Source organism: Fusarium musae, chromosome 9 (assembly GCF_019915245.1).
Source record: "Fusarium musae strain F31 chromosome 9, whole genome shotgun sequence".
NCBI classification, from domain to species: Eukaryota; Fungi; Ascomycota; class Sordariomycetes; order Hypocreales; family Nectriaceae; genus Fusarium; species Fusarium musae.
In genome coordinates, this window is record NC_058395.1 from 1,808,680 (window position 1) to 1,821,562 (window position 12,883).

The 12,883-nt window shown below is 50.1% G+C and overlaps 3 protein-coding genes across 3 annotated transcripts; 2 read left to right on the forward strand and 1 right to left on the reverse strand.

The window, feature by feature from the left end:
* Positions 1-1,644: 1,644 nt before the first annotated feature.
* Positions 1,645-3,499, reverse strand: J7337_011818 (uncharacterized protein; the record flags this gene model as incomplete). Its single annotated transcript, XM_044829354.1, has 4 exons — positions 1,645-1,754; positions 1,809-1,965; positions 2,020-3,398; positions 3,454-3,499. The coding sequence occupies 4 exons, from the start codon at positions 3,497-3,499 to the stop codon at positions 1,645-1,647; spliced, it is 1,692 nt and encodes a 563-aa protein (XP_044676029.1).
* A 1,202-nt stretch (positions 3,500-4,701) lies between these two features.
* HAS1 (ATP-dependent RNA helicase) lies at positions 4,702-6,522 on the forward strand (the record flags this gene model as incomplete). Its single annotated transcript, XM_044829355.1, has 2 exons — positions 4,702-5,979; positions 6,031-6,522. 2 exons carry the CDS (start codon positions 4,702-4,704, stop codon positions 6,520-6,522), a joined length of 1,770 nt encoding a protein of 589 aa, XP_044676030.1.
* A 2,847-nt stretch (positions 6,523-9,369) lies between these two features.
* Positions 9,370-12,800, forward strand: J7337_011820 (uncharacterized protein; the record flags this gene model as incomplete). Its single annotated transcript, XM_044829356.1, has 6 exons — positions 9,370-9,403; positions 9,510-9,591; positions 9,655-10,975; positions 11,051-11,231; positions 11,280-12,496; positions 12,567-12,800. 6 exons carry the CDS (start codon positions 9,370-9,372, stop codon positions 12,798-12,800), a joined length of 3,069 nt encoding a protein of 1,022 aa, XP_044676031.1.
* Between the last annotated feature and the right edge of the window lie 83 nt (positions 12,801-12,883).

Sequence of the window (12,883 nt, forward strand, 5' to 3'; positions counted from 1 at the left end):
AGCCTGGTTTTACGCTGTTGAAGTTCCCAACGACGTCTCTTTCTACCAATATACGGTAGTTGTGACCGGGGCACTTAACTCACAGTTGATCCGAGGCCTCAGCTATTTCGTTTGCTATCTGCACTTGCGCCACTAGGGGCATTGTTTGGAGAAACTCTTGCGAAGATGCCTCATCATACGTTGCGAGGCTGTATGATGTTTCGTAAATGCAGTTGGGGCCTATCCGATTCCTGGCCTCATGGAACGGCGAGTTTCGAACACGCTGTGGCAGATGATGCATCGATACTCGTGGAAGTGCCGCTCACTTCGCGGCGGGGGATAGCGCCGACTCATGATGAAAATGGCAGATAAGAGTTCGATACTAAATAGTATCATCAATGAAGCGAGTGTTATTGTTGCTGAGATGATTCTTGTAAGTGGAAGCAAAGTAAAAGGACCTTGCCCTCCGTGCTTGGGGACGATCCATGGTACCTATGGTAAGGTATGGTAAGGTTTGGCGAGGTACCTACCTACCCACGCGATGAATTCATCGGCTGAAGTATCACGGCAACGTGCTCAAGTTCAACATACTCAAAGCTTTGATACAAAGATCACGAGTCTGGAGTGACCTAGTAATGACACTTCCAGGAGACTTGTGTGATCTTCACAGCTCACTACGAGACAAGGCATGATTTGATAAACGTTAAAAAGTCCACAGTTGCGTAAGGCTAAGTAAGTGTTACGATGGTAATACAAGGCAATGCAATCCGAAACTCCATTTCTCCAATCCAACCCACCGTCACCAAAGTATACATTCTCTTTGCTCATGACATGCAAGCGATGAGAATGCCCGGTGTTGAAACCAGACCCAAATGAAAAGGTGGATGAAAGCGCAGCGAGCTAATGCACATGGCGAATTGCTAGGCAACTCAGCATGCAGCATACATGCAGAAACAGGGAGACCACTTGCACGAGACAGTCGACTCATCCAATACCATACGAGCCTGATTGGAAAGGGAGCAAGAGACAAGCTAACACCACGTGCATCAAGACATTACTGGCCCAGTTCAGGTTGTGATCCGAGGTTCGTGCAGTCGAGTTTGCCGGTTCACATCTCAACGTAACGCAACTCGACCGCGCCACGACAAATCGCTAGTTTCAGGATGTACGTTATACCAAGGGATGAGCTGGCACCAGAAATCGCACATGTCATCAACGCATTAGTCGTGAGTTGTCAGTCCGCAATCCAATGCACCCTGATCGTGAAAGACCCAGCGGAGGTGACGGCAGCTTTAGATATTCGTGGAAGCATTCAGCATCGAGTCCGGGATCGCCTAAATGGATTCGAATGGGGTCATGGCAAGACAACCATGCACGTCGCACCCGAGATTGCACCTCAATATTAATGTTGTAAAGACAACCCAGTCAAGAGATATGTCATCAGAAAGGTTGAGTCCAAGGAGTCCTCAAAAGACGGAAAAAGAAAACGGGTGATGTACAGTCGTAGGTCGTGGCAACGGGCTATGAGTGCAGAGAGGTGTCAAGAGCGTCAAAACATTGGCATGATATCAATCAAACCACCAGATGGTACCCTCGATCCGCGGCATTTGCGGATGAGAGCTCAATCAAGATCACCCAAGCACGAGCAAGCAGGCAGGACATCACTTATGCTCCGGGTGCAGGAGCACCAGAAGGGGGGGCACCTTGTCCGCCTTGCTGTTGTTGGTACATCAAGGATTGATACCACAGCGCGAGGTAGTTTTGGTAACCACCATCTATGTTGATTAGCATTCAGCATGGGCACAAGGGCACAGCATATCAAGACTTACATTGGGCGTAGGGATCGGATCCATCAGCTGGAGCTGGTTGTGGAGGCTGGTTAGTAGGGGCACTGGAGCCTTGCGCTTGAGAATAGCTGGGCCTGTCATGATCTTGATGTCCACGGCCACCGCCACCGCCACCACGGGGGCCACTGCCTTTCTGGCGCTGTTCTCATGTTAGCTGTGTGAAGCAAGGTCTTGGTGTTAGGATGGGACTCACCACAGCATCCACCTTCTCGTCAATGGCAAGCTTAGCTCGCGCAATACTATCTCGCGAACCGATCAGGGCGATCTCCCTCTGAGTCTCACCAGGACCAGAAGACTGAGCAACGTTGATCTTGCATCCGGTGGTGTTCTGCATCTCCCTGATCGTCTCACCGCCCTTTCCTATGATCATACCTACCGCATCTGAAGGGACATATACAGCATCATTGATCTTGTCGGGACCACCAGAACCTCCCGCATCCCTCTGAGGACCATCATGGCGGCTTCCAGGAGCTGCTCCTCCACCTCCCAACCTTTTGACAGGCGGCGGCGCGTCGCCACGACTGTCACTGTCGACAATCTCCATGATAAAATCCTTGGCGCGGGCGGCAGCCTCGCGCGTGCCGATGAGGTTGACAGGCCGCAATCCGTTCACACTCTTAGATTCGCCAACGATATTGATATGGCAGCCGGATCGTTCTTGAAGGTCGCGGATAGTTTCACCTCCACGTCCAATGATCAGGCCAACAGTCCTGTCGGGGACCATGATCTGCATGTGGTCCTCCCCTTCGCGTAGAGCCGCAGCGCCGCCCTTGTTGGGGTCGCGAGGCTTTTCAGGGCGGTTGAGGGCGCCCATTCCGCTGTCGTCAATAATACGGTTAATGGCATCCTTTACTTCAGCACGACGGTGCCGGGGCCCAGAGATCTTGCACAGCCTATGCGGACCACCGTCGGTGGCGGCCAGGAACTGGACTCGGCAGTTGGATTCAGACTCTATGCGTCTAAGATTCTCTCCTTGTCTGCCGATGATAAGGCCTACGAGGCTTGAATCGATCTCAATGGTCTCCGAGTTCTCATCACCTCCTCTCAAGGGAGACCTCTCGCGTCCGTTGTTTCCCCGAGGGGAGAAATTCCGACCTCGAGGGCCTGGCGAATAAGAACGGTCTCGACCATAGCCCCGACCATGCGAACCTCTGTCGCCGCCACGTCGCTCATCTCTGTACGGATTCACACCATCACGGAACTCATCGCGAGCGGGTGATCGTGACCTTGAGCGGTTGTATCCTCGATCAGGTCCTCGTGATTCGGAGGCATAGACAAGGGGTCGATCGTAGGATGTCACGCCCTTTTCGGCCGCATAAGCCTTGGCCTGAGCAATCGCATCGGCAATACTGAAAGTCCCCGAGTTGACAGGTCGAATCGAGCTCAGGTCGAGGTTTCCGCTGGATGATGGCGCAGGGAGGCCATTGTAGCCGGATGCACCATAACTGCTAGAGTTTGGAGGGGGCGGCTGGTATGTGGCCGCAGGTTGCGCCGACGCAGGCGGGGGAGGGTATGCCTGGTTGGGAGCGCCGGGTGGTGTCTGGGTTGGGGTCCCTGTCGGCCGCTGCGACGCTGTGTAAACAAGTCAGTAAGCGCAGATTATGCCAAATGAGTTGTTCTGACATACCGAGTGCGGCCAGGATACTCTGGATGTCAGGTTGAGGATTCGCCATCGTGCTTCGCTGCTAGTGGAGCTGAACGGGAGCCAGCACGAGCAAGGAGCTAGTTTTTCGTCGTGGGGATAAACCAGAGAACAGTGAATAGCCCGATGAAATTATGAGTAATTAGGGATTGAACTATCTTATAAGTGATTATTCCTAATCGCGAGGAACAAATGCGACCAGTTTCGAAAGTCGGTATCGCAAAGACTTTGACGGATCGGCCGGGCACAACCTGAAGTCAGGATAAGATCGAGTCTCGTTGCGATGAAGAATGAATACAAAGGCTTCGGGGATGTTGCCAGATTGCCAATATATGTCTCGGGTCGCGTATCAAAGCTGATGCGATCGCAGTGGGTGTAGTGAATAGTGTCGCGGGCAGCGATAGGGGCGATGTCTCGAAAGCGCAGATGAGATGAAGAGGGAGAAAGGAATCTGATTTGGAAGAATCAGGTTCATACAAGAGTGGATGACCCAAGCGCGAAGGTTCGGACCTCCACTACCTAAGTAAAGTACCTACCTTACCTTGCCTTAAGCACAGTCCCTACGGAGTAGACTCTGACTTAGTACAGCACCTGCAGTGTAGCGTGACTTGAGGCTAAACCTCGTTGGGAACTTAAGTGACATTCCTCCACTGTGCTTTAGAGTGCAGACAAGATTGAGCGAATATTGAGCTACACTTGATGTGCCTCTTTGTACCAGGTTTTGTTCTGTATTTGTGTCGTCTGCCCTTGGCGCGCAGTAATTTTCTGCTACCCCATCTACATTTACTGTTTGTATGTATCCTCGATTCGGTGCGCAGCCCAGCCCTCAATGGCAAACCCTTTCACAGTAGGGCTTGAACTGTATTCGCCAGGCATCAGGCATACAAGCTTTCCTTATTAGGGCTCGAGGCGCAACTTGCAAACTCATATATGATCTTACTCTGTGCATCTGTACCTCGATCAATCCAGTTTCCATTGTGACCCAATTGTTCAAATCGAAGTCATCAGACCTGGAACTAGTCCTAGAAAGGCAAGCTTGCAACAACATTTGCCGCTGAATCCACAGCGGGGGTCACTGCACGCACATTGAACTGCTTGTCTGGTGGAGTGACCGGAAAAACAAATCACCGCTTATCGCTCCAAGACTTTTCTTATCGCTGAAAAAAAAGTTCTCGATTCAGTTGCTGCGAGACGATCGGTTGTGCAGAATATCAACGGTACGCGCAAAACAAGATGGATTTCGCCGGCAGCAAGAAACGCAAGTTCAAGGACGCCAATGGCGTCAAGGCTTCAAAGGAGAAGAAGTCTGTTACAGTTCTCGAAAAGAAATCAAAGAAAGTCAAGCGCACCGAACCTGAGTCCCGCGAAGAGCCCGAAGACGATTCTTTCAACGAGGAGGAGGAGGAGGCTCTGAAGGAGGACGGAGACGAGAGCGACGAGGCCGATGAGGATGCTGAAGACTCCAAGTCCGGAGACGAAATTGAAGAGGAGGATACCGAGGACAAGGCCGAGGACAACACAGATCTGCCCGATGGCGGAAAGCTCACATTACCTCCAGTTGCTGGAGCTGAATCGCAATCCTTCGCAGAGCTGAATCTTTCTGAGAAGACCATGAAGGCCATCAATGAGATGAAGTTCACCAAGATGACTGAGATCCAGAGGAGAGGTATTCCTCCCTCGCTGGCTGGTCGCGATGTTCTTGGTGCTGCCAAGACTGGTTCTGGAAAGACTCTAGCCTTCCTTATTCCTGTCATTGAGATGTTGAGCTCTCTGCGATTCAAGCCTCGCAATGGTACTGGTGTCATTGTTGTTTCCCCAACTCGCGAGCTGGCTCTCCAGATCTTTGGTGTTGCCCGTGAACTCATGGCTCACCACTCACAAACTTATGGTATTGTCATTGGAGGCGCAAACCGTCGCGCTGAGGCCGACAAGCTCGCCAAGGGTGTTAACCTGCTTATTGCCACCCCTGGTCGTCTGCTTGACCATCTGCAAAACACACCTTTCGTTTTCAAGAACCTGAAGTCACTTGTTATTGATGAGGCGGATCGAATTCTTGAAATTGGTTTCGAAGATGAAATGCGACAGATTATCAAGATTCTCCCTAAGGAGGACCGACAGACAATGCTTTTCTCTGCTACCCAAACAACCAAGGTTGAGGATCTTGCCCGTATCTCGCTGCGTCCTGGTCCTCTGTACATCAATGTCGACGAAGAGAAGCAATACAGCACTGTGGAGGGCCTGGAGCAGGGTTATGTTATATGCGATGCCGAGAAGCGATTCAATCTTCTCTTCTCATTCCTCAAGCGTAACCTCAAGAAGAAGATCATTGTCTTCTTCAGTAGTTGTGCTTGTGTGAAATACCACGCCGAACTCCTCAACTATATCGATATTCCTGTTCTTGACCTTCACGGCAAACAGAAGCAGCAGAAGCGAACCAACACATTTTTCGAGTTCTGTAATGCCAAGCAGGGTACTCTGATCTGCACTGACGTTGCCGCTCGTGGTCTCGATGTATGTGTCTAATATGAATTACTGCATGCACAATTTACTAACCTGCAACAGATTCCTTCTGTTGACTGGATTGTCCAATTCGACCCTCCAGATGACCCCCGCGACTACATTCACCGTGTCGGTCGAACTGCCCGAGGCAGTAACACCAAGGGACGGTCTCTTCTGATCCTTCAGCCCAACGAGGTTGGCTTTTTGTCGCACCTCAAGGCCGCCCGTGTTCCCGTCGTAGAATATGATTTCCCCAAGATCATCAACATTCAGTCTCAACTTGAGAAGCTCATCAGTTCAAACTACTACTTGAACAAGAGTGCCAAGGATGGTTACCGCAGCTACCTTCACGCCTACGCCTCTCACTCGCTGCGCAGTGTTTTTGATATCAATAAGCTGGATCTGGCCAAGGTCGCCAAAAGCTTTGGCTTCACAGTACCACCACGTGTTGACATCACCCTCGGTGCCAGCATGAGCAGGGACAAGAAGCATCAGGGACGCAGAGCATACGGCAGTCAGCCACGACAGGGCCAGGGTAACAAGTTCACCAGGTAGAACGGTACGGGAAGTGAAAGAAGAAGTAGTGGTCAGTCAAATTGACTGTCGGTGTATATGGGAGGCCTTCAGCACGGCGTTAGGTTTTGCAAAATGTAATGATGGTACCAGGCTACGGCAGGATCATAGACAGACCTTTTTGTTTCCAGTCTTTTGCTATGTGAATCTTGAGACATCATCTTCTGAGGCGCAACAAAAGTTCTGACATTAAACCAAGGTGTCAACAATATTTAGCCCAAGGTCTACTAAACCAGATCTAAATTATGCTAGGTTTGCCAAAGACTTTTTGTCAATTGGACGGAGGTCCCAGGTTATGTCACCTCCCCTTGCATCTCTTTAGAGATTTTGTAATTCTTGGTCATGTTAAATTTGCTTGCAAGCCATGTCTTGTAAAAAAGCACCCCCGTAAGGTGGTGACGAATTGAGTAGCATGATCTCTGTTGAGCCCAGATTACCTGCTATGGATTCCATAGAGCTTTCAATTTTAAGCGGGGATCGAATGGGCTCCGAACTGATGTCAGCTGAAAAATGAATGGATGGGTGGATGGAATTCATGTGGTTTTCAGTGCTGAGGCCTTTCCAATTGTTTTGCCATCTCTAACAATACCGTCGTCAGATATGTTCCGAGAGCAGTTTGATTCACCAATGAAACTGGCTGTGTTTAATAGGTTGACGGATGTTCAGGAACCAGCGGACCGAGGATCGATCGACAATGTCATTCAGGGACGTTGCAGCGAGATCTTTGAGTTTTCAAGGTGCTTATTCAAGCCATCAAAAGTGAGTGGCATTGCCCACCAACACCAGGCCAGAAGGGAAATGCCTCATACGATTTAACGTTGTTTGCTTTACCTGTCTAGTCTCAGTCTCGGCTTGAACAAATAGGTAGACCTCGTATTGAATCAGAACCGGGGTCTCGGCATGCTCCAAGTGCAACATCTACCACACCCACGCCGTCATTGGTCAAAGCCGCGTCACGAGCTTCATTCCCTTCTCCCTTTGGGGACTGAGCTCGCGTCATGTTCTTTTTAGCTGTTGAGGCTCAGTTGCTTCCATTCTTCTTTAACTACCTTATCTACCTAGACGACCTATTCGTGTGTCCCAATTTTTGTTTGCTTGTCAAAATCTCACATAACCTTAATAAACCTTGACTGACTATAAGTTGAACTAACGGAGCTGGGCCGAAGCTGACCTGACGGCGTAACCACCCTCGCAACAATCTGGCGCATTTAAACAACAGTTGTCCTTTCCGTTTGACTCACAATTTATCCCTCTTTCTTTGGATTCGAAGAGCAACAAAAGGCAGAAGCCTGGCATGATCTGGAGTCCGACATACCATCTCATTCAATTCTCGACATTACAGAACTAAACAATTTATTACAAAACTCACCATCGTACCAGAAAAAGAAAGAGATAAAATCTCCACCGAAGAGCATAAAAATGTGTACCAAGACATTAATCGAGCACAAGTGCGGACATCGTGTTCTGCGTGGGAACACAAGATGCTACAGAGAGGACTGTTCGGGAAGAAAAGAAGATATCACCAAAGTTGACGACGAATGCGCGCAGTGTGAAAACAAGCCCGGTCGATTCAAGTCCTCTCGGTGGTGCTCTGTTGGCTGCTGCGTTTGCCAATGAAGGGAGGGAGGGAGGATCGAGAGAACATCGTTGGATAATGCGGGAAAACACGGCGGGTTTATATTTGGAGCCTGGAGTATGGAGAGGCTATTTTATTGGAAAACCGATTACTTGGAGTTTATGGAGCTTTTGGACTTCGTCTTTACGACCCGGGAAATCCTACATCTTGCGTTATGAAGGTACCTTATTCTAGCGTGTTTCTATGAGGTTGTTGATGCAGTCATGTCCTTGGGAGCATGTGAGTGGACGACAAGATTGCACAGGATCTGAGACATTAGGCTCAATTGACATTTTTCAAACAAACATTTAAATCGAATACTGACTGACACACATCATGCAAGTAAGTTAACAGATATCACAGACGAGACCGACATCCACCAATACTCGATTGCAGATGTCAACGAGCCACTGCCACAACTGGCAAGTGGACTTGAATTGATAGAACTGAACTGGATTGGATGGCTGCCAATTAAGAATTGCCCTGGGCAGCACAGCCCATGGCGGATGTGCAGTCAAGCCCTGCCCTGCCGTTGACGGCTTGAGAGCCCGAGTATTCCATTTGAGTGGGCGACAGGGGTACAGGGGTACAGCTTACACCTCAGGCGGGGGGTCTGTCAGTTCTCCAGCTTCCAAGTCGAGAGTCTAGAGCGGGCGGTACCTATAGATACAGCAAGCAGACTCCGTGAACTTTGAAGGCTGTCAATCCTTTACTGTACTCTAACTAGCGGTTCATCGGCCCCAGGGACCAACCCCCAATCCCAATCCCAATCCTAATCCTAATCTGAATTGAACCCCAGGGATGCTGTACTGGATATTCGTCGATTAAACAAGGAAAGGTCCATTTGATCCACCGTTAAACCCGTTCGTCGCATATTTCCTACTTACTCGGCGTCATGTCCGTCGCCAGCTAAGGTAAATACCCAAGGTACGTACTGTACATACTTCCATGCCATGAGGTCGGGGCACCTCCACTTTCAAGCTTCCCCATCCCGCATTCCGCAATCATCACGACCTACCATCTTCCACTACCACTACACACAGCATCCAAGACATACCCAATCTAGGTGCTCAATTCAGACCACAGACTACCTAATACTACCTCTTTCCACTTCTCCCCGTGGTCGCGTCTTCCCGTCGCTTGTGCTACCTGTCTTGCCGTTACTTGCGCATGCTTCAGTAAGCTAAGTTGGTACTTAGCTAGGTATTCAAGTCATGGCTAAGAAGGCACGCCAGAGAATCAGTTATGGTGAGACTTCATCCCCAACCGCTCCAAACGCCCCAACAACCCCGCTCGTCGAATTATGCTCTCTTGTATGACCTCAGCTTCGGAACAGTTGCTGACACAGGTATAGTCCTCGAAAATGCCAAATCATCTGAAGGCGGCCATCGTCTAGGTGTCAATGGCCTTGCCGTCGACAACGACAATGCGATTCTGTGAGCCCTTTCACACCGACACCCTCGGTCCGATCCGTGCAGCTCTAACATCACCTTATTCAGATACTCAGGTGGCCGAGATGGCATAGTATGCGCTTGGGACCTGAACCTCGACCTCAAAGGCCGCAGCGATATTACCGACCCGACGCCTGCCAATTCCGAAGACAAGAAGCCGAAGCACACGACCAAGTTTCGCGCTCAGACTCACGCTCATATGCACTGGATCAACGACATTGCCCTCGCTCAAAACAATACTGCCCTCGTATCTGGCTCATCTGACCTTACAGTCAAGGTTTGGCGACCGTATTCTGATGAGGACAAAAACCGCACCGAGACGATAGGCGAACATGCTGATTATGTCAAATGTGTTACAACCCCGCCCCCAGATATGGGCGCAAACTGGGTCGCATCCGGTGGTCTGGACCGCAAAATTTGCTTATGGGATCTCAATGGCGCTGGAAAGACACTCGAGATTGACGTGCAGGGTGAAGAAATTGCCGAGAAAGGTTCTGTCTATGCCCTTCGTGTGGGGAGAAATATCATGGCGAGTGGTGGTCCCGAGAAGACGGTGCGCTTGTACGATCCCCGAACTGGTGATAAGGTTTCAAAACTTGTTGGTCATGTCGACAATATCCGTGCTATTCTTATAGACGATGCTGGCGACACAATTTTGAGTGCCAGTGCCGATAAAACGGTCAAAATGTGGAGCATCAAGAACGGTCGATGCATGTACACTTTCTCCATGCACGATGAGAGTGTTTGGTCACTCTTCTCGGATGACCCGAGCCTGGGTGTCTTCTACAGTTCTGATCGCTCGGGGTTGGTCGCCAAAACAGATGTGCGCGGTAGCCTTGAGGATATGGATGATGGCCTGAGTCTAGCTGTGGCGCATGAGCATATAGGAGTGGGCAAGGTTGTCGCAGCTGGAGGTCACATTTGGACAGCAACGAATAGGTCATCAATTAACCGATGGGAAGACGTTGACACGGGCACCAACATCCAGCTTCCGGAGTCTGTTCGACAACACAGAGCTACATCGAATGCTTCTAGCAGACCCCGCGAGACTTCTCCTCCGGCTACTACTAACGGAACTGCAAAGAAGGAGATCCCAGCTGAGTCCATCTTGCGTATTTCTGCAGCTGCTTCTTTCCCTGCGCGATCTGGTCCAGATCCCGATTCTGCCACTATCACGGATGCTACTGCACGGAAGGGGTCCGAAGCCATTATAGATTCTTCAGAGCCCGAAATCAAACCCATCCATGCAGTGGCTGAGGAAACGATTGAGGGACAATTCGGATTGCTCAAGCATAGGCTACTCAACGATAGGAGGCGTGTGTTGACGTCAGACACAGCTGGCGACGTATTACTATGGGATTTGATCCAGGTTTGTCTGACATATTCTGAGCATGGATACAGCTGACCATTTCAGTGTAAACCCATTAAAAGTTTTGGCAAACAGCATTTGGAGGATGTGGAGCATCTCGTCAACACCGTTGAGGCCGTGGCTCCTTGGTGCTCTATCGATCTCAGCTCGGGAAATCTTACTGTGGTTCTAGAGCCCTTTAATTGTTTCGATGCTGAAGTATACGCAGACGAGCTAGATTTGCCAGATAAAATAGAATTTCGAGAGGACCAGAGAAGTAAGTCCGCCTTTGATGACTGCAAGGGCACAGCTAACACTCTTCCAGTCAGCCTTGGAAAATGGATCCTTAGGTATCTCTTTGCCGATCTCATTGATGAAGAGGTCAGAAGAGATGAGGCACACCGTCAGAAACTCAATGAGGGTCTTGAGGCGAGGCAAATTGCCAGTGGAGGAACTACTGAAGTTGCTCCATTATCGATATCATTACCAAAGTCAGCCATCCCGGACTGGGATAACGCAGACCAGGTTACTCCAAAGCCCAATCTCTATCCTAATACTCCAGGTCTAGGCATTGGTTTGGCAACGCCTGGTCCAAGCATTATGTCAGGCCCAAACAGCTTGCCCGATGTTCCTGAAAACGCGGCCACAAGTCCAATGACTCCTATAGAAAAGAGAACCTCGCATGTCAGCCGCCCTTCGACAGAGAAGGAAGACTACTTCACAAGTCCCCTACAGCTGCTCGAATCGGCAGTCAAGGCAGCAAGCATGGTGTCAACCCCCACGCAGAACGAGGCGGACTCCAAGAAGTCTATAGATGGTGATAAAGATAAGGATAAAGATAAGGACAAGGACAAGGCGGACAGTGCAAAGTCCCCAAGCACACCATTTGGCAAGAAGAAGTTTAGGATGACTTTTGGCACCAAGAAGCTTTCAAGGTCGGCGTCCCAGGCCACCACAGAGAAGCCTGCGATTGTGGAGGAGAAGACAGAAGAGTCCGAGTCTTCGTCTGTCCATGAAAAAGAGAAGGAGGTTGATGACAGTTTCTTTGGCACGATTCAGAAGATCCACCAGGAATACGAGCGGCAACTAGCCGACAACCCTGACAAGCCGGTCGAGTCACGAGTGGTACCCAGTTTGCCTAGTGATACACCCGTTCTGAAGCTCCCGCCAGGAACTAAGGTGGTTATTCAAGAGGAGACCACAGGAGGCAGCGCCAACTTGTATCAGGGCACTGTCCAGGACGTTGGCAAGGACGCAGATATTATCGAACAGAAGGCTCCCATGTGGCTGGGTGATGTTCTCCTTCAAAACACACTCCCCTTCAAAGAGCCCGTAAAGGTTTCGTTCGTCTTGTATCCGATGGACGACACTCTCCCAGCTATTGCTTCAACCGATGGAAACAACAGGCTCAATGCTAACCGCATGCTTCGAGTCAAGAAGATTCTCTCATATGTTGCAGAAAGGATTGAGCCTCCACTTGAGGAGCCCGAAGAGAGCCCTATGAAGCCAGAGGAGTATTTAGAACTGTACTGCAACGAACAGGTAATCATCATCTCTTGTTTACTCATGTACGTACGATCACGGGCAATTACACTTGCTAACATTTATTCAGTTACTTTCCCCTGTTACGACACTGGCCACTCTCCGAACTCATCTGTGGAAGGGGGGCAACGATATTGTCCTTCATTACAAGGCCAATGGCAAAAAGGAGATTCGACCATTCCCACCGCCTCCAGAGCCTAAGCCTGCTGAGCCCGAAGAAGCTCAAGACGGCGCTGCAGCTGACGAGGCAAATACTAATGGTCAAGTTCCTCCCCAGCCTCAAGCCCAAGCCCAAGCCAGCTGAGCCCAGACAACCCGCACCTTACACGCTGAATGAGAAGATGAGATCCCGAGACTCTTCAACCCGTTGTGTGGTGTCGTGTGCCA